Source organism: Lynx rufus, unplaced genomic scaffold (genome assembly GCF_022079265.1).
Source record: "Lynx rufus isolate CCGP_SWC_20201006 ecotype Redwood Valley unplaced genomic scaffold, mLynRuf1.p SCAF_16, whole genome shotgun sequence".
In the NCBI taxonomy this organism is placed as follows: Eukaryota; Metazoa; Chordata; class Mammalia; order Carnivora; family Felidae; genus Lynx; species Lynx rufus.
The window spans coordinates 56,225,557-56,243,906 of NW_025814830.1; the positions used below are offsets into that span (position 1 = coordinate 56,225,557).

Consider the following 18,350-nt stretch of genomic DNA (forward strand, 5'->3'; position numbering starts at 1 on the left):
ACATCACAGAATCTTGGAATTTTAGAACCAGGCCAGGAACTCAGAGGTATTCGAAATTAGTAAACTTGCTAAGAAAAAGCCTGGCCGTGCTTGTAAAGTACACGTGTCTTGTAAATGCGAGAAGCCACAATGGCCTTTGTGTTTCTGCCGTGAGGAACTGGCCGGTCTGGACGCCACAGACCGCCGTCCATGTAGGCTTTTAGGGTTCAGACACCCTCTTGTTCTCTCCAGGGAAGTGACTTCTCCCGCACTCCTTACTGTAAACGGCGATGGATTCTGTTATTACACGGTGTTGTAATGTGTGCGTACTGTTTGTTACTTCATGATACTTAATTGAGAATTTTAAATTCTATTAGATGATTTTAAACAATTTGCAGCGGGTACGGATTCTTACAATCTTAGGGCCAATAGTTCTTGTATGAACGAACATACGTCAATGGGAAAAGGACTCTAAGTGTTTAATTTTACCTTTAATTCAGTCTCATAGAATGCGCCATAGCTGGATTTAGGTATATGATCACCCAGTAGATGATCAAACCAGTAGAATATCTCTTTGAAACATGGCTTTCTTCTCTGGAGGGACAAAAATCGGCCGTGCCGTCTGCCCCATCTCCACACCTCTAAGTGTTGTCTGTCTTGACCGAAACGACAGAGGTTCAAGTCGGTCAACTTATAGGAGAGAGTCTGCCTTAGAGCTGCATTCTCCAAGGGGTGAATGCTTCCTTTTGACTTTTCGTCCCCCATGAGATGATTCAAGCCAAGATTTGTACCGTCCTGTAGCTGAAGGACTGACGTAGCTGTCCAGCCAAGGACTGGAGACGCGAGGTTCGGGATCGCGTGTTCACAGGGTCGTCGGGACCCCTTCGCTCACCGGTACCTGTGGGCGGCTCCCGCGTGCCCAGCGCAGCCCTTGCGGTTCCCGCCCGGTGCACACTGCAGTGGTTTGATATTAAAGTGAGAGGTTCAGCGCCGGATGAGCCCTCCCAGCCCCTAAGCAGCTGTAGACAACATGCAAACAGCTGGGTGTGGCCAGGTTCCGATAAGGCTTTCTTTGGGGACGCTGAAGTTGAGTTTCATATGATTTCGTGTCACAAAATACTGTTCTTTTGACTTGGCTCGAGGGCTGTCCGGCAACAGGGGTGGGGGGGGGGTGGTATTTGACCTCGCACGCGTTTGTGGGGCAGATGAATTAGAGGAGGTCGTGTATGGGCAGGCAGGCTGGAGCCAGACTGGGGAAGGTTTGAAACCTGGGTGAAGGGGAAGCCGAGGAGGGCCATGCGAGGCGCTGGAGCCGGGCTCTGAGAGGACGAACCTTCTTTGGAAGAGTGTCATACAGGGCGGATGAGGGAGGACCGGCTTCCTGCCCCAGCCGCCTGTGGCTTCGGGAGGGACCAAGGGGACGCTCGGCCTGCCGGATCAGTGGGCTCAACCGCAGAGTGTCACAGGGAGACGATGCTGCACGTCAGAGGGGCTAGAGGCAGGGACTGGGGGGAGGCCAGCTGAGCGGCCCCCCGGCGGACCAGGTGCAGCGGGAGAGAGGAGGAGGAAGGGGGAGGAAGTCGGGTCAGAATCAGCAAGCGGGAAGAAGCCCTAGGGTCTGGTGAGGGTCGGAGAGTGAGGGTAACAGCAGCGAGAGCTCCCAACTGTCTGCGGGGTCTTTTGTGGGAGGCGCCGGGAGGCGGGACCTCCTCGAGCAGCCTGCTTGGGGGTGGGGGGCTGGCTCGGGCAGAGGTCAGTGGCGGAAGCGTTGGGTGGATTTTGTTGTCCCAGGCCGTGGCGTGTTTGAAATACGAGGCGTGAGGGCAAGGTGGGGGACAGATTCGGGAGGGATGGGGTCGCCCCCCGTCATTGAAGCGTGAGCCTGCCGGCAGCCCTGGGAGATGATGCCTTCCGTCCGTCCAGCGTCCCAGGTGCTGCTTCCTGGGAGGCGGGAGGGGCCTCGGTGGCGCCCCAGGGGGGTGGGTGTGCTCTGCAGGGAAAGGTGGGGAGCTTTCGCAGGAGGGCAGAGGTGCCGGGAGAGAGGGAGACGAGACCTGGGAGGGGTGGTGCGGAAGGGCAGTCAGGAACGGATACCGGGCTCCCGTCTGGGCCCTTGGAGAAGAGCTGACAGTGAGGTTGGAAACCATGTTGTTTGTTTGGGGTTCCGAGGGAGAGGGAAGAGACCTCGTTTGTGGATGCGCTCGGGTGGCTTCCAGAGTGTGCTTTAGGAGTTTGGCACGGGAGGGATGTGATGGTAGGTGGTGGGCAGCAGAGTGGATTGCAGGGTCTTGCTTTTGTTTTTTCTAACGTTTACTCGTTTGAAGACCTTTTATCAGCTCCCTGCGCCGATAGCCCGGGTCGTTCTAGCTACCTGCACCGGTGGCTCCCGCTGCCAGCAATGCACAGCGCTGCGACGTGGGGCTGTGTCCGGCGACGGGGGGGCTCCAGGCACGGCGTGGCCCGTCAGCCTGAGCATGTTCCGATCAGCCGTTCTGTGCCGCGTCCCCTAACTGGAACCTAGGGAGCAGGTGCCGGAAGAGTGCCGTGAGTACACAGGTGTGTGTCCTTCGTCTCGGTTCACAGAGGGTTAGTGTTTGGGCCGCGCTGCATCCGCGTGGGCAGGCACACCTCGGACGCGCTGTGGGCTGGCTTCCAGACCACCGCAGTCGGGCGGGTGCCGCGGTAACGCCGGCCGGTCACGTCGGGATCTGGGTTTGCCGGCCCGAATACTTGTTTACTCCGTACTGTAGTTGACTTGTGTGCACTGGCAGTATGTCTAAGAAACAATGTCCGTACCTTAATTAAAACATACTTTATTGTGGGGGCGCCTGGGTGGCTCAGTGGGTTAAGCGTCTTGACTCTTGATGTCGGCTCAGGTCGTGATCTCACGGTCCTGAGATCGAGCCCCACATGGGGCTCTGCCCTGAGTGTGGAGCCTGCTGAGGATTCTCTCTCTCTGCCTCTGCCCCTCCCCAACTTGTGTGTGCGCGTGCGCTCTCTCAAAAAAAATAAAAAATAAATACTTTATGGTTAAAAAATGCTACCCATCGTCTGTGCTTTCGGTGAGTCATAATCATTGATCACAGATCACTGCAACAAATAATAATGAAAAAGTTTGAAATATTGTGAGAATGACACATTTTGGTAATTTTTGGTAGCCCTCTATTTTTTTTTTTTCTTTTTCCTGCTTTCGAAAGTAAGTTGCATAGGGGCGCCTGGGTGGCTCAGTTAGTTAAGTGTCCGACTTCGGCTCAGGTCACGATCTCACCGTTCCGGAGTTGGAGCCTTGCGTCGGGCTCTCTGCTGACAGCTCAGAGCCTGGAGCCTACTTCGGATTCTGTGTCTCCCTCTTTTTCTGCCTCTTCCATGCTCATGCTCTCTCTCTCTCTCTGTCTCTCTCTCTCAAACATAAACATTAAATTTTTTTTTAATTAAAAAAAAAGCAGGGGCGCCTGGGTGGCGCAGTCGGTTAAGCGTCCGACTTCAGCCTGGTCACGATCTCACGGTCCGTGAGTTCGAGCCCCGCGTCGGGCTCTGGGCTGATGGCTCAGAGCCTGGAGCCTGTTTCCGATTCTGTGTCTCCCTCTCTCTCTGCCCCTCCCCCGTTCATGCTCTGTCTCTCTCTGTCCCAAAAATAAATAAAAAACGTTGAAAAAAAAAATAAAAAAAAAGTAGCAGAGAGACCACTATATTTCACCCCTAAATGCTTGAGCGCTCATGTCCTGAGAGCAAGGGCATTCCTTTATATAGTCATACCTAAACAACGAACAGTATTGAGTGTCACTGAAGATACTGCCCATATATTTAAAAAAAATTTTTTTTTGAATGTTTTTCAGAGAGAGAGAGAGAGAGAGAGACAGAGACAGAGAGAGACAGAGCATGAGCGGGGAAGGGGCAGAGAGAGAGGGAGCCACTGTATCCAAAGCAGGAGCCAGGCTCTGAGCCGTCAACACAGAACCCAGCGTGGGGCTCGAACTCACAAACCGTGAGATCATGACCTGAGCCCAAGTCGGACACTCAACCGACTGAGCCACCCAGGCACCCCGACACTGCCCATATTTAAATGTCCCCTGAAATTTGTTTGTGGCTAACGACCCCCTGCCTCCCCCAAGACCTCGCTGCGTCTGGCAGGTCTCTGTCTTGGTTAATTGAGAGCAGGCCTCTCCCAGTTTTATGCCGTGGACTTTTCAGGGGTTCCGGCCAGTAGACCTGTACCTGTATCCCTTTCGTTCCTGCCTCTGCCGACTCCCTCAGGTCTCCACTGGGGCTGGGGGAGCTGCCTCATCGGTGCACCCCTGCCTAGGCCTGTTCTTAGCGCTAGCTAAGCGGGAGATCCAGGGGGAGCCCATTTGTCACGTGTAGTTACTGCTCTCTTCTCTTGGAGTGGCTGTTTAGCACAGTGCCTAGTGATTCTTTTTTGAAGGATCAGTGAATGAGTGCGAGATCACTTGCGGCCGCGTACAAGAGTTCGCAGACACTCGCTAAAATTCCTCCCAGGACTAAGAAATGAGGCGATGGCTCCCAGGCCTGCAGTCCGTCGTACATTCTCACACTCGCGCATCTCTGGCAGAGGTAGTATTGTGTGTTGTCGGGGTAAATCCTTGACAGTGTGAACAATTTATAGCTACCAAGGAAGAAGTAAAATATGGATGCAGTAATGTAAGCACCAAAATTTTTTTTTTTTTTTTTTTTTTTTTTTTTTAAATTTTTTTTTTTGAACGTTTATTTATTTTTGGGACAGAGAGAGACAGAGCATGAACGGGGGAGGGGCAGAGAGAGAGGGAGACACAGAATCGGAAACAGGCTCCAGGCTCTGAGCCATCAGCCCAGAGCCCGACGCGGGGCTCGAACTCCCGGACCGAGAGATCGTGACCTGGCTGAAGTCGGACGCTTAACCGACTGCGCCACCCAGGCGCCCCAGCACCAAAATTTTTATGGCAAGACACATACAGGCTTCTGGAGTGTTTTCCCGTTTATCGTTGGCAGTTGGTAAATCAGGTGAGAGTTGCTTGTAATTGCACTCATGGTTTATATTTTATAGCAGACATCTGAAGTTCACTTTAGGTCATACACGGTTCTTCTGCTTTCTTTCTGGAGCTATGATATCTGAAAGCACTGTTTGTCAAAGTGTGGTCCAAGGAGCCACATGGGTGACTTGAGGCCTTGCCGGGGGCTCTTTGAGGTCAAAATGGTTTTCATAATGATCCTAAGAGGTCATTTGTCTTTTTTGTGGGTTGACACTTGCACCGATGGTGCAGGGTTGATGTGGCAAAGCGGCCGCGGCCTGGGCCCGACAGAGGCCAGGCCCCCGGCCGCGGCTGGGTCCTTGTTTTCTTCACTGCCATGCAATTAAAAACAGCCATTTTCACCTAAGAATGTCCCTGAGGAAGCAGTCAAATTCATTTTATTAAGTCTCAGCCCTCGAGTACGCCTCTGTTTCATTCTCAGTATGACAACACAGGAAGGTTATGGAAAGTTCTTCTGCGGTGTTTCGGATTCGGAGCCCTGCCTTGGAGACACCCCTTCTGCACTTGTGTTACTAGCTCAACTAGCTGTGTTTTCTCATGGACCACGTAAAAGAACAGCTGACAAACTGGGCATTTTTTTTTTCAATGTTAGAGAGAGGGTGGGGAGGGCGGGGGGGGGGGCGGGACAGAGCATCCCAACGCGGGGCTCAAACTCATGAACCGCAAGATCATGACCTGAGCTGTCGTGACTAAGCCGCCCAGGTGCCCCGAGGGTATTTCTTAATGAGTTTTTTTTTAAATTTTTTTAACGTTTGTTTATTTTTTGAGAGAGAGACAGAGTGTGTGCAGGGGAGGGGCAGAGAGAGAGGTAGACACAGAATCCGACGCAGACTTCAGGCTCCAGGCTCTGAGCTGTCAGCACAGAGCCCAATGCGGGGCTCGAACTCACAAGCTGTGAGATCGTGACCTGAGCCGAAGTCAGATGCTTAACCCACTGAGCCATCCGGGTGCCCCTTTACTGAATGAATTAAGTTAGCCTTTTGCTTCAAGGAAAGCCACTGTGGCACCATTACTGGTGAGAAAATTTGCACTTTCAAGTGGAATAGGAATTTTGGGAAGTGTGTATCTGTCATCAAGATCCTGATAGCTTCTCAGTACTTAAAGGTATTTCTTTTTTTTTAAACTTTTTTTTTTTTCAACGTTTATTTATTTTTGGGACAGAGAGAGACAGAGCATGAACGGGGGAGGGGCAGAGAGAGAGGGAGACACAGCATCGGAAACAGGCTCCAGGCTCTGAGCCATCAGCCCAGAGCCCGACGCGGGGCTCGAACTCACGGACCGTGAGATCGTGACCTGGCTGAAGTCGGACGCTTAACCGACTGCGCCACCCAGGCGCCACCCAGGCGCCCCCACTTACAGGTATTTCTGATATCAGTGTTAGTGAATGTGATGCTTTTGGTAATACATGATAAACTACACCTGGAATGTTCCGTGCGTGATGTTACAAAGTTGCACTTGGGTAAAAGATCCATTGACAGTGCAAGACAGACCAATGGATTTTAATTTAATTAATTTAATTTATTCTATTTTATTTTATTTTATTTTATTTTATTTTATTTTATTTTATTTTATTTTATTTTATTTTATTTTATTTTATTTTATTTTATTTTAAATGAAACTTTATTTTTTGTTTTTAAAAATTTTTAATGCTTAATTTGTGAGAGAGAGACAGAGTGTGAGCGGGGGAGGGGCAGAGAGTGAGGGAGACACAGAATCCGAAGCGGGCTCCAGGCTCCGAGCTGTCGGCACAGAGCCCGATGCGGGGCTCGAACCCACAGACTGTGAGGTCATGACCTGAGCCAAAGCCGGACGCTTAACCGACCGAGCCCCCCAGGCGCCCCCAGACCAATGAATTTTGAAACAATAAAGTAAAATGTTCACTCACAGGGTTTCAATGCAACATGACTTTAGAAAAATAAAACGCCAGTTGAGTTTTGCTGTTGGATTAAGAAAGAATATCCACAGGTGCCGGAAGAGGCTGGTAAAATACTGCCCCCGCAGCACTCTGCGTGAGGGTGAATTTTCTTCATGTGTGTCAACCAGGGTGGTTCGTTCTAGGGCAGCAGATTGGGAGCTGATGTGCGTGGGGGGATCCAGCTGCTTCCCAGGGAGTCTGACATTAGACATTTGTGAATATGCCGCGCTGTGGCCCTCTTCTTGCTCAGATTTTGCTGCTGCTGTTGTCTTGGAAACTATCTCGTACGTTAACATGGAATATGTTGATTTTTACAATTTCAAACGAATAAAGAAATATTCAAACATTTTCTGTTCTAATTTCAAATATGGTAACTACTGATAGATACACCCATACAAGCATTAACTCTTCGGGGGCCTCACTAACTTTAAGGCGGTAAAGGGGGTCCTGGGTGCTGTGCGTGTGTGAACTAGGGCCGTGGGGGCTGTGGGAGCGGCTGGAATCCAGCCACCTCTCCTTCGTGTGTCGTGGTTGATGTTTGAGGAGGTCTGTAGTTTTTGGAAAGGAAGAGTGAAAGTGCACGTTTAGCCAAACATATTAACCTTAAGAGGAAGGATCTGCTATCTGAGGCTTAACTGGCCTTCTTTGTCTCATTTTAAATGTAAACACATTTCGGGGGGGGGCTGTCTTACACGAGGGGCAGTGGGCTGGGTTTTCCCCAGAAGTGAAAACCTTGGGAAGAAGGATTTCCTGCTTCCCAGTGTCCTTGTTTATCTGGCCCCTGACCTTTTATGGAACTATGTCCCTTTCCTCCCCAGTTCGTCCTTTGCCTGCACGGATTTCGGAGGGAAAAAGGAAGCGAGCAGAGTTTTTTCCACATATCTCAGCTTAATAAATACTGATTTTTTTTTGCTTGCCGCAGACCAGCTTTTAATTATTTTATTACTGTACTACTTCCATCCAAAAGGATTTGACTAAATGGAATGATTTCAGTTTCCTGGAGGTTTCCCTGTTTCTGGAGATTTAGCCTCGAGTGCTGCTTAGCCACGTCCTTCCGTGGGGATGGAAATCCCTGTTGTGGTTTTGATGGCGTGGTGGGCTTGACATTCCTGCTCACGTGCGTTCGAAGCCTCCAACAGGAGCCATGCAGGGTGACAGGTGGCGGCTCGGCGGGCGGCGGGCTGGGGCGGCCGGCGTGCGGTAGTGCCTCAGCGGTAGCGGTCCTCCCCGGCACTGCTGTCTGGTCCCAAGCGTCTGTGTCGTGTCATGGCGTCCTGAGACTGTCATGTATTTGTCCCGGGACGCTCCCAACCCTCAGTTCGTGTCCTCGTCCCTAGACCTCAAGGGCCTGCAAGGTAGGGGCCTCCGCCGACTGTGTCTCTTTAGACTGGCCCCTCTGCGTGCTTCTGATGGCTGGTAAATAATTGTAGTAGCCGGAGTCAGGTCGCTGCCCGGGGAGGCTGTGCGGAAACAACTTCGTCCAAATCACACTCAGCATCAAGGCTTCGCTCGAGGGTTAATGTCGGAAACGGCTCTGTGAACAATTTCTGCCCTGAAACAACTGATGAGAAAATAAATCCCGTACGTGTGACATCCCTAGCGAGACAACTCATGTGTTGTTCCCGCAGTGACTGGGAAGGTCCTTGTGTCAACACAGGGAGGCTTTATTTGGTGGTTTTTCCTTGCTGTGTTTTTTCACGTAACGAGAGCCGATCGCCTGTAGCATTTTATTTTTTAGCTGTTACTGCTAAAGCAAAGTTGTGTGTGTGCTCAAATACAGCAGTTTGTCTCTTACGCCTGTTTTAATGGCCTTGTGGTTTTATTTTATGGGGATCCGAAATATTTAAAAGTTAGCAGAATTAAAAATAAATGTGCAGTTCTGTATTTCAGCTGATGGAACGGCTGCTCGTGTCTGCTGTTGACAAGTGATGAGCGGCTTTTCATACTTTCATTGTTAACGACTGAGCGCGCCATTCGTATGAAGTTGGCCGTCGTAAACTAAACAGACTCATGACTCCATTGTGGTCTCGTCCTTTTTGATTTTCTTTTATTTTTTGAAGTTTATTTCTTGTTTTAGCAATCTGTACACGCACCGTGGGGCTTGAACTCATGACCACAAGATCGATAATTGCAGGCTCTTCCTACTGAGTCCTTATTGAGATCAAGACACAAAGGCAGTACTTTGAAGAGCTTACTCTGTGGTTTTTTAGTGGAAATGCTGACCTTCCCAGTTGTGCGTTGGCACGTAACCCCACAGTGGGCTCGTAGCGTTCCAGTGTGCAGCCTCTGCTAGGCAGGGGACAGAGTGATGGAACTTCCTGCCCCAGTGGGGCTCATCTTCCAGTAGGGGAGACAGGTGTTAGACGAAGTAAGTATTTAGCACATGTAGTGAGGTGGACCATCAGTGCTGTGCACCGAAGCAGGAGAGGGGAGCAGGGAGGCGGGTGCTGGGGGTGGGTTTTGAGTGGGTGTAATTCAGTGTCTCTGGGAAGTTGGCGTTGGGTAGGGGCGGGCAGGTGTTGGAGTGCCGGGGCCCTGAGCTGAACGGGTGCCTGCTGAGTGGGGAGGCCACCTTGGACAGGGACCCGTAAGCAGCAGTGGGGAGAGCCTGACGGGCCCCGGAGGGTGCTGGCTGGCACTCCAGCAAGCACTTGAGTCGGCAGGAAGGCTTTGGTGGGCTTTGAACAGGTAAGGGGCATAGTTTGACATGTGTTTTCACGCGGTCCAAGTAGCTTTTTCACTGGGTATTGGGAACAGTTACGGGGCAAAGACGGAGCGGGGAGACCCACGCAGAGGCCAGCACACAAATCCAGATGTGAGGTGACGAGGCCAGCGCGCAGGAAGCCAGACACTTGCCCACAGAGTGGCTCTAAGAGGGACAAGATCTGAGGACTGGAGGTTTTGACAGGGAAGGTCTGGGAGGAGCAGGGCGGTTGTGGAGTGGGGGTCTAGTGCGGTTTGGGCACGTCGAAGTCGAGACTGGACTCCCAGGGGTGGTGTCGGGAGGCTGTTTGCTTCGTGGGTCTGGAGTTCACCTGAGAGGTCTGAGCTGAAGGGTGAGCCTGCGCCATCAGCATGCAGGTGGTGTTCCAGAAGGACCGAGAAAGGCCTTGCCCCCAGCCGGGCATTCCGTCTGACGCCGACCTCCACAGAGGGAAGGGAAGGCCAGGAGACGCGTGGAGGAGGCGGGACAGAGCCCGTGCAGGTGCTGCGGGCGAGGAGCACAGGACCCACCTGGGCGGTTGGCTGGGGGGGGGGGGGGTGGGGGGAGAGGGGACCGCTGGTCTGGGTTCTAGAGGGGATGAAGACAGCAAGTCTAGGCAGCAACTTGGGGGGCTGTGCTCTGGAGGGGAGCAGAGCAACGGAGATGGGGGGCTGGGGGAGTAGCTCTGGGAGTAAGCCCAGAGCTGTTGTGGAGGGGCTGTGAGGAGGGCACGGCGTGTGGGGGGGTGCCCACGGAGCCACAGGGAAGCCCTGGGGGAGGTGGCGAGGTGGCCCGCCGAGCCCAGGCGAGGAGGGGCCGGGACTTGGAAGGGAGAGGAGAAAGGATGGCGAGGACTGTCCCCGATGCCACTTCCCTGCAGGCTGAGGCGGCTCCCTCGTGTTGTCGGGATTTGATGCCGTGGGCCTTGGCCACGTACTGTTCTGTCGTAGAGAAAGCATTTCACGGTGATCGTCATAACGTGCCTACAGAAAGCTCCGCCCTCGGGAAGGACAGAGGATGAAGGGAGCCCGTGTCATCTACACCCTCCCTCCCTCACGGGTACCAGCAGGTCCACCGTGATCACTCCAGGCCTCTTGTGTGCATTACACACACACAGACATGTGACTACACGCGCACGCGCGCGCACACGCACACGCGAGGGAGCGCGCAGTTGTTAGAAAGCCGAACTGGGATCGTGTACATGCTGTCGGCCGATTTTCCTCTTATATTCCTTTCCGTTGGTGTTGTGTTCTGGGGATCTTTCCATTTTGGTCCGTGTGATTGAAGCAGTGTCATTCCCGTTAACAAGTGCAGCGGTTGACGGGACGGACGGCCTGCCGTCACTTCTTTTCTCGTTCCCCGAAGTTCAGGCGCTTAGGTCGTTGATCGTGGTCGGAGGGTTCTCCTTCCTGTGCCCCAGGGAAGACGCTGTCTTCATGGGCTTGCTAAGGTTCTGACTAGTCGTTGCCATCAGAGACATTGTTGTACATTAATCTCAGTCCAGCTGCTTTATTATGTTAAGACTGGACTGTCTCCAGGACTTCTGAGAAATGGTAAATTTAATTTGCCAAAATGGCAACCGCATGTATCGCTCTGTTCCAGTTTTCTTGGGCTTCTTGCCCTAGTTTTTTCTATTCAAACCTTCCCTGTTAGCAGAATTTTAAGTGACTCTGTCCTGGCAACAGAACCATTTTGAGTAAACAACTTGGATAACGTGTGGTGTCCTCATTTGGAAGACGTTGGGATGCAGGATTTTATGGAGAGTTTGGAGTATTTTCCTCAGCTGCTCGCGGAACTGTTAGAGGCCAGGAAAAAGCTTGAACTGGGCGTTTGAAAACTTTCCATTAGCCCTTTATGAGACAGCTAGTTTAACCTGGAGCCTCTGAGCCCAGGGCCGTCGCGAACGGCTTCGGTGCGCAACACTTAGGTCAAGCCTGGCTGCGCATTACAGATCCCAGAATACGCTGTTTCAGAGCAGGTGGTTGGTTATTTTCCTTTCTGATAAGGAAGTCTGAGGCCGGCAGTCCAGGGACATGTGGCAGCGTCCGTCTTGTCCTTTGCTCCACTGTTCTGGTTCCTTCTGTCCCGTCCTCATCCCTATAGTCCAGCAGGAAAACAGGATGGCTGTGGCCACACGCCAGGTGTCCTCAACGAGGTGTCCTGGCAGCTGCCCCGCGTCTGCACGTACACCCCCTCGGCCAGGCCTGGTCGCTAGGCTGCAGGAGCGGCTGGTGGGGGGAGCGGTCTGGCGGCGCGTGGCCCGGTAAATTCGGGTTCCTCCACTGAGCATCAGAAGGGCGGCTGAGATAGGCAGCCCTTCCTGGTGTTTGTGAAGCTCTGAAACTTGGCAGAATTTTGTCTGTCGTGCTTTTCCTGGAAAAGGGTCTACAGTTTTTTGTTTTGTTTTGTTTTGTTTTGTTTACATTTTGAAAGCAATCTGTGACCCCAAAACATTTTAAATCCACCAGGTCAAAGGTTGATTGGGTGGTATTTTGTCCCCGAGGACCACTGCCTTCAGGAAACAGCTCACTGTACCCTTTAATAATCTTTGCTTGGGCTCTTAATTTGGACAGAAGACCAAGTTTACGGCCTGAGTAGCCCCGATCTTCAGACTGACTGCCAGTGAATCTGTACTTAGGGGTCATCTTTGGAGGACACGGAGTCAGCAGACATCTGTTCTCTACCCCGCGTCAGGCCTGACGGGCCCTCCTGGGTCCACCGGGTTCGTCTTGGCGCCTCCTCGGAGCTGTTGCCGTGCGTGCGACACCCGCTCCCAGGGAGGGACACGCACTCCAGTGCCCAGGCAGCGCGCTCTGGGATGGACGCTGGAATTGAGGATTTCCCCAGCAGTTTACGCCCATGTGTTTAGCTGACCAGTTTTATTTCTGAGAAGGTGACACATGCGCAGGATAAAAATGCAAATATTATAAGAGAGTGAAAAGGGAAAAATAATTTTCTCTCCCTCTAATGTCCCAGGAATCATCTGTGCAAATAGTCTGTGCGTATGCAGCATATTTCTTTTTAAAAAAAAGCATGCTATACACTTTCTGCCCCGCTTATATTCATATAATTCTGTATCTTGGGCGTGGTTTCTGGGAGACACCTGCCTGGCTCTTTCACACAGCCACTTGGCGTCCCATCGTGTGGCCTCGTGGGCCCTGTTTTAACTCCCTGTTGGTGTACGTGTAGGCTGCGTCCACCCTTTTGCCTCTAGAACCACGCCTTGGTTGTGTTTTGTTTTGGGTTTTTGGGTACGTAGATCTTGGCACAGGTCTGCTTGTCCTGATTCTCAAGGACATGAAGAATGATCGACCTGGACTGTCCCAGAAGTACTCATCTGCACACGAACGTTCTCAGAAGGGAACGCCAGTGCTCCCACTCAACGTGGTCATGGGAGATCGTCGGCCTTTTTCTGTGTATGTTCTCCCAATGTTTTTCCCCATTGTGAACAGTCGTATGTGTGTCACAGAGCGTGTAGCCATTGTGGACGGTACTCTCTCCTTTATATTCTTCACTTAGTCTTAGTTCTGCTTGTAAATGCACAGTGCTCACCCCCAACCAGTGTGCGTGTTGTCTCCTCAAGTGACTTGAGTTTTCTGAGCTTTGTTTTCTAGCAGCTTTTTCAGGAAGGGTTGATGGGAACGCCCTTCTCTGAGAGCTAGCGGGTGATAAATGTTTGCTGCCTTCACACTTGAAAGTCATTCTGTCTGGATATAAAATTCTTGGCTCACATTTCTTTCTTCGAGTATCTTAGACATGTTAATCTACTTTTTTTTGTTGTATTTGATCATCCGTTTTTGCCCATTTTAAGTCACCTGGTGTTTTTGCCTGAATGTGTAAAGGAATTTTTTTTTTTAAATTTTTATTAGCGTGTGTCTTGGGATTGATTCGTCCCCCCGCTCCCGCACCGAGGTTTGTGGTGTGTCTTTTTCATAAGTAGTTTTAAACTTTCCCCCCTCGGAAGAGTTTTCTTGATTTACCCTTTTGAGTGCTCTGTTTCCTTGGACTTTGCTTTGGTTTTCGTCATTAGAGCCTTGCTCTCCACGTCCACGGGGCCTTCTCTGCCCGTCATCTGTGCTCCTCATTCTTGAACTCTTCCTTCATTTCGTTCTCATTCTTCCAATTTGCCCCCTTTTTCTCATTTCATTTTTCTTAAGGCACAGTTTACCGTGTTTATGTGCTCCTGGGCGCCTTCTCACTTCCCTCCTGCGTCCTGTCCCCTCACTTCTGCACATCTGTAATGCTGGCTTAACGGCTAACGATAACCCGCTCCCTCTGTGTGGTTCAGCTTGTTTTGGAATACTAGGGTTGGGTTTCATCTCTTTCAAGGACATGGCTTTACGCACGCTTTCATGGTCTGTAGTGCTATTATTTTCCTCCTTAGTCTCTTTTTCTATTTTTTTATTAAAAAATTTTTTTTAATGTTTATTTTTGAGAGAGACACACAGAGTGTGAGTGGGAGAGGGGCAGAGAGAGAGGGAGACACAGAATCCGAAGCAGGTTCCAGGCTCCGAGCTGTCAGCACGGAGCCTGACGCGGGGCCTGAACCCACGAACCTTGAGATCATGACCTGAGCTGAAGTTGGACGCTTAACTGACCGAGCCACCCAAGTGCTCCTTTAGTCTCTTTTAAAACATGAAATCTTTGCATGAGATTGGACTTCAGTATTTTCTGTTGTTCATTTTCATGTGGAATTAAGTTGCCTGGATATTTAGAAGGGAGGCAGGATTTAGAATAGTTATCTCTAATTTCCGTGTTCTAGGCTCTACATTCTATTGATGTTAGAAAGTTTTAAAAGACGCAGTAACTCACTTTCTGAGCTCTCCTGGCTCTGTTTTTTTTCTCCCACTTTCTTTTTTAAGTTAGCTCTGTACCCAACATGGGGCTCGAACTCACTACTCAGAGCACATACCACTGATTTAGCCAGCCGGGTACACCTTTCTCTCTCATCTTCAACCAGACGTCCATTTCTCTCAGTCTCTATTTTCTCTGTCCTGTACATTTGGTATTCTATTTCCAGTTGTTTCTCTCTAGGGTATTTAGCCTAGAAGGGAGCTTTGGGTAGTTAGCCTTGAGAGTTCATGGGGCCCAGACTGTCTAGGCCTTCTAGATGCTCCCGCAAAGCCCTTTGTGGCTGTCCGCCATTGGACTGTGCTCACCGCCTGGTTTCAGCTGCTGTTGTCACCCTGTCCCATTGCTTCTCTCTGCTTCCTGCTTTGTACCTGCTCCCACCATGGCGATCCTGTAGCTGTCAGTGATTTGTCCCCACTTGCTGGTATTTTGGGGTTCATTAGGAATACCTCATCACTCAATCTTGTTATAGACATGGGCCTGGATTTTGGTTTTGCTATCCTACTTGCTCATGTGTTTTTATGGCGGGACATGGAAAGATTAAAAATCTTCGTCACTGCTGTCTTTTCATAGTTGGACTCTTAAAGCGTTCTGTCACAGTACCTTGAGGCCTCTTTTTCCCTCCCTGGCGCTTGTCATCAGTTTCTCCTTTGGTGCATAGACACCTTGTTCACTGTTGAGTCAGGTGTATCAACTGGGAATAGAAGCACCTTTGCCATTTTGCCGGTTATACATTTGATCGTGCATTTACGTAGAAATGTTGCACATACTCCATAAAGGAAGATTTAAGGGGCGCCTGGGCGGCTCAATTGGTGAAGCATCTGACTCTTGACTTCTGCTCAGGTCATGATGTCGTGGCTCGTGAGATCAAGTCCCGAATCAGGCTCTGCACTCAGCTTGGAGCCTGCTTCGGATTCTCTCTCTCCCTCTCTCTCTCTCTCTCTCTCTCTCTGCTCTGCCCGTCCCCACCCCCATACTGTCCCTACCCCCTGCACTCACCAAAAGAAAAAAGAAAAGGGAGATTTAAGGCAGGAGATTGGTTTCTCCTTTTTATAATTGTTTTCTCTAAGAAATTATGTAGAATTTAAATCTGGAAGAAGGGGAAGAGGAGCCACTCTATTCACAGGATGTGAGAATTTAGAACTTTATGCCTCTTGGAACTTATTCGTTAACAGGAGTTGTCGCTAGACCTGTAGCTGAAAGCGGGTGATCTGAAAACTTTAATTTGACTCCTCCTGCCCCACAGGAGTGTTGACTGGGGGCTGGGAGCACTTAGTGCCAAAAGGAACACAGCTATAGAGTTGAGGGCATAGTCTAGTTGGGGAAAGATCAATACATGATTTATTTTATAAACATTTACCACAAATAATTAAAACAAAACACGTAAGATAAAATATCACGGTGACGTTGATTCCTGACTTCTCCAGGATGTCCCATTTTTACGTAGTATGTTTAGATCCGTGTGTTGATAGACCATATCTGACACGACATGGCCTCGTTTTTGTTTTGGAAGATAAGGTCTCTCTTGGCCTAATCAGAGCGTTTCAGGAGCAAGAAGAAAGTAACTGACTGTTCCAGACATGGTTTTTGGCTCGGGGATGACAGTTCAAACCCCTGCCCGTGAGGGCGCTTGGGGGAAAGGACGATGGTGCTCCCAGGCCACGGTAGCAGGGCGGTGCTGTGGTTTGGGTCTGCTCTGGAAGCCAAAGGAAAGCAAAGCAGAGGCGCGTAGCGGAATGGTGCCTCGAGCCGCAGAAACGGAGTATGGGAGCAACAGCCCTGGGTAGAAGGGCCCGTTCAGGTAAAAGCGGGAGGCAGGGCAGCGTGGTACCGGGCGGTGCGGCGTGTGTGGCAGGACGGGCCGGCCGGGCGGGGGCCGCCGAGACTCCGGCCGGCGGACGGCACGGTCAGTGCTCAGGCCGTCACGGGAGGCCGAGCGGGGGAGGCTGGTGCGCGGAGTGGACCGAGGACGCAGGAAGCGGGAGGCCGTGGGGCAGGGCCGGTCTGGCGGTGGGGATGAGCAGGGTTTCTGAACTGCCGCTCGCTTCTCCGAGAGCGCTACCTTTCGGGGGTCTGAAGCGAGGAGTGGCCTGTGTCAAACAGCACGGCACCGGCTGTGATCTGGGAGCCACGAGGCTGGCGGTCAGCCTCACGCCGCAGGTCACCGTGTGATCTCCCTGTCCCTGTCTGTCCCGCTTCTGTAGGTGGCGGAGACGCAGTCCCGCGCGAGTCTGACTCCCGCCCACTCGCCGGCCACCCTCCTCTCGCTCTGGATGATGTCAGAACAGGATCTGGCGGACGTGGTGCAGATTGCCGTGGAAGACCTGAGTCCTGGTCACCCAGGTAGGGAGCTGGGGGGCAGCTCACATTCTTATCCTCTCTGTCCCTCAGAAGTCCAGAAGCACTTCCAGAAGTTTTCTTTCCTTTGAAAAGTACAGCAAGAGCAAAGACGATGCACGCGCTAACCACGGGGGGCCGGAACGTCGGCCCGTGGCCGTCCATCCCAGGGGGAAGCCACCTTCCTCCCCTGCCCACGGTGGTCCTGTGACCCTTGGGGTTCCACAGCTTCCCCCCGGACTGTAGTGCGCCTTGGAAACCATGCTTGGCGGGAGCGCACAGGTCTGCTTCGCGTGTGCCCCGACCGATGGGCCTCTTGCCCGCAGACGCCACTGACCTTGTCTGCACCACACCCTGGTAGTCAGGACCCTTGCCCGTGTATCTTCGCAGATGTGTCTGTAGGGTAAGTTCCCAGAAGTAGAACTGCTGTGTATGTTCAAACTTTTGATACGACACTAACAGATTTCCCGGAAAAGTTTTCACTTTTTTTTTTTAATAATTTTTTTTTTTTTAAACACTCAACTGGTTTATTTGCATGATTAATAATCACATTTCCAATAGTGGGTTTTTTCTCTTTAACGTTTATTTTTGAGAGAGTTGGGGGTGGTCAGAGCGAGAGGGAGACAGGATCCCAAGCAGGCTCCAGGTTCTGAGCTGTCAGCACAGAGCCCGACAGGGGCTTGACCTCATACGCAAACCGTGAGATCGTGGCCTCAGCCAGTCAGACGCTTCACGACTGAGCCACCCAGGCGCCCCTCGCAGTAACGTTTTATTCAGTTATTCTGTCATTGACTGTGTGTGAGAATGACTTTTTTTCTGTGTTTTTGTTTAAGGCTGGTAATTTTTCTTAATGATGTTAAAAGCACACATCTACTTTGAAACTTTAAATATTTGTCTTGAGCAGACTGTGTATAAAAGAAACCCTACATTTTAGGAATTTCATCTATGAAAAGCTTTGTGTACGCATTTGTTTTAGAAGATTTCTTAGTAAATTCCTCCCCCTCTTTTTTTTTTTTTTTTAAAGTTGGAAATGAGAAGTGCATACGATACAATCACTGAGTGTTTTAGTTGCCTGGTTATTCTTTTTGGAATAATAGAATTGAAAGGCTGACTTTTTTTTTCCCCCACAGAAAAGAGAATTTTCAGAAATCTCATAAGAAGTAGGAAGACGTCTATCTTTTGTGATCTGTTTGATATGTTAATTGAAAAAACTTCATTTGGAACTTAGCTCTGCTCTGGAAGGGAGAGAGTAGTATAAATGATTTTAGAATCACGTGAGCAGTCACAAAGAAATAGAGGTCCTTTTTTGAGGGATGCTGTGCTTTTCCTCTTAGTTTGCTTCTGATTTGTTTGTAAGAACCACTGTCACCTGTTGGCTGGCGAGATCAAGAGCCTGGCAGGTCACTGAACAAAGTTACGGTCTGTGAGTGCAGCTGTGTGACCACAGTTTCGTCTGTGAAAGTTAGTCTGTTTGTTTAGAGCTAGAACTTGGAACCTTGGCCTCATTAGCACCACACCTTAGATGCCACTGAGCTAA

The 18,350-nt window shown here is 50.8% G+C and overlaps 1 protein-coding gene across 5 annotated transcripts in view; it reads left to right on the forward strand.

Moving 5' to 3' along the window:
- Nucleotides 1–18,350, forward strand: part of BANP (BTG3 associated nuclear protein) — a 115,295-nt gene that overhangs the window by 10,899 nt on the left and 86,046 nt on the right. For 4 of the 5 annotated variants that reach the window (XM_047078899.1, XM_047078902.1, XM_047078903.1 and 1 more), the window contains exon 2: nt 16,681–16,819. In XM_047078899.1, coding sequence (XP_046934855.1) covers nt 16,750–16,819 — 70 coding nt within the window. In that variant the 5' untranslated portion in view covers nt 16,681–16,749. Of the gene's footprint in view, nt 1–15,387; nt 16,278–16,680; nt 16,820–18,350 lie in introns of those variants that run through there. The other variant, XM_047078900.1, reaches the window with a different exon arrangement.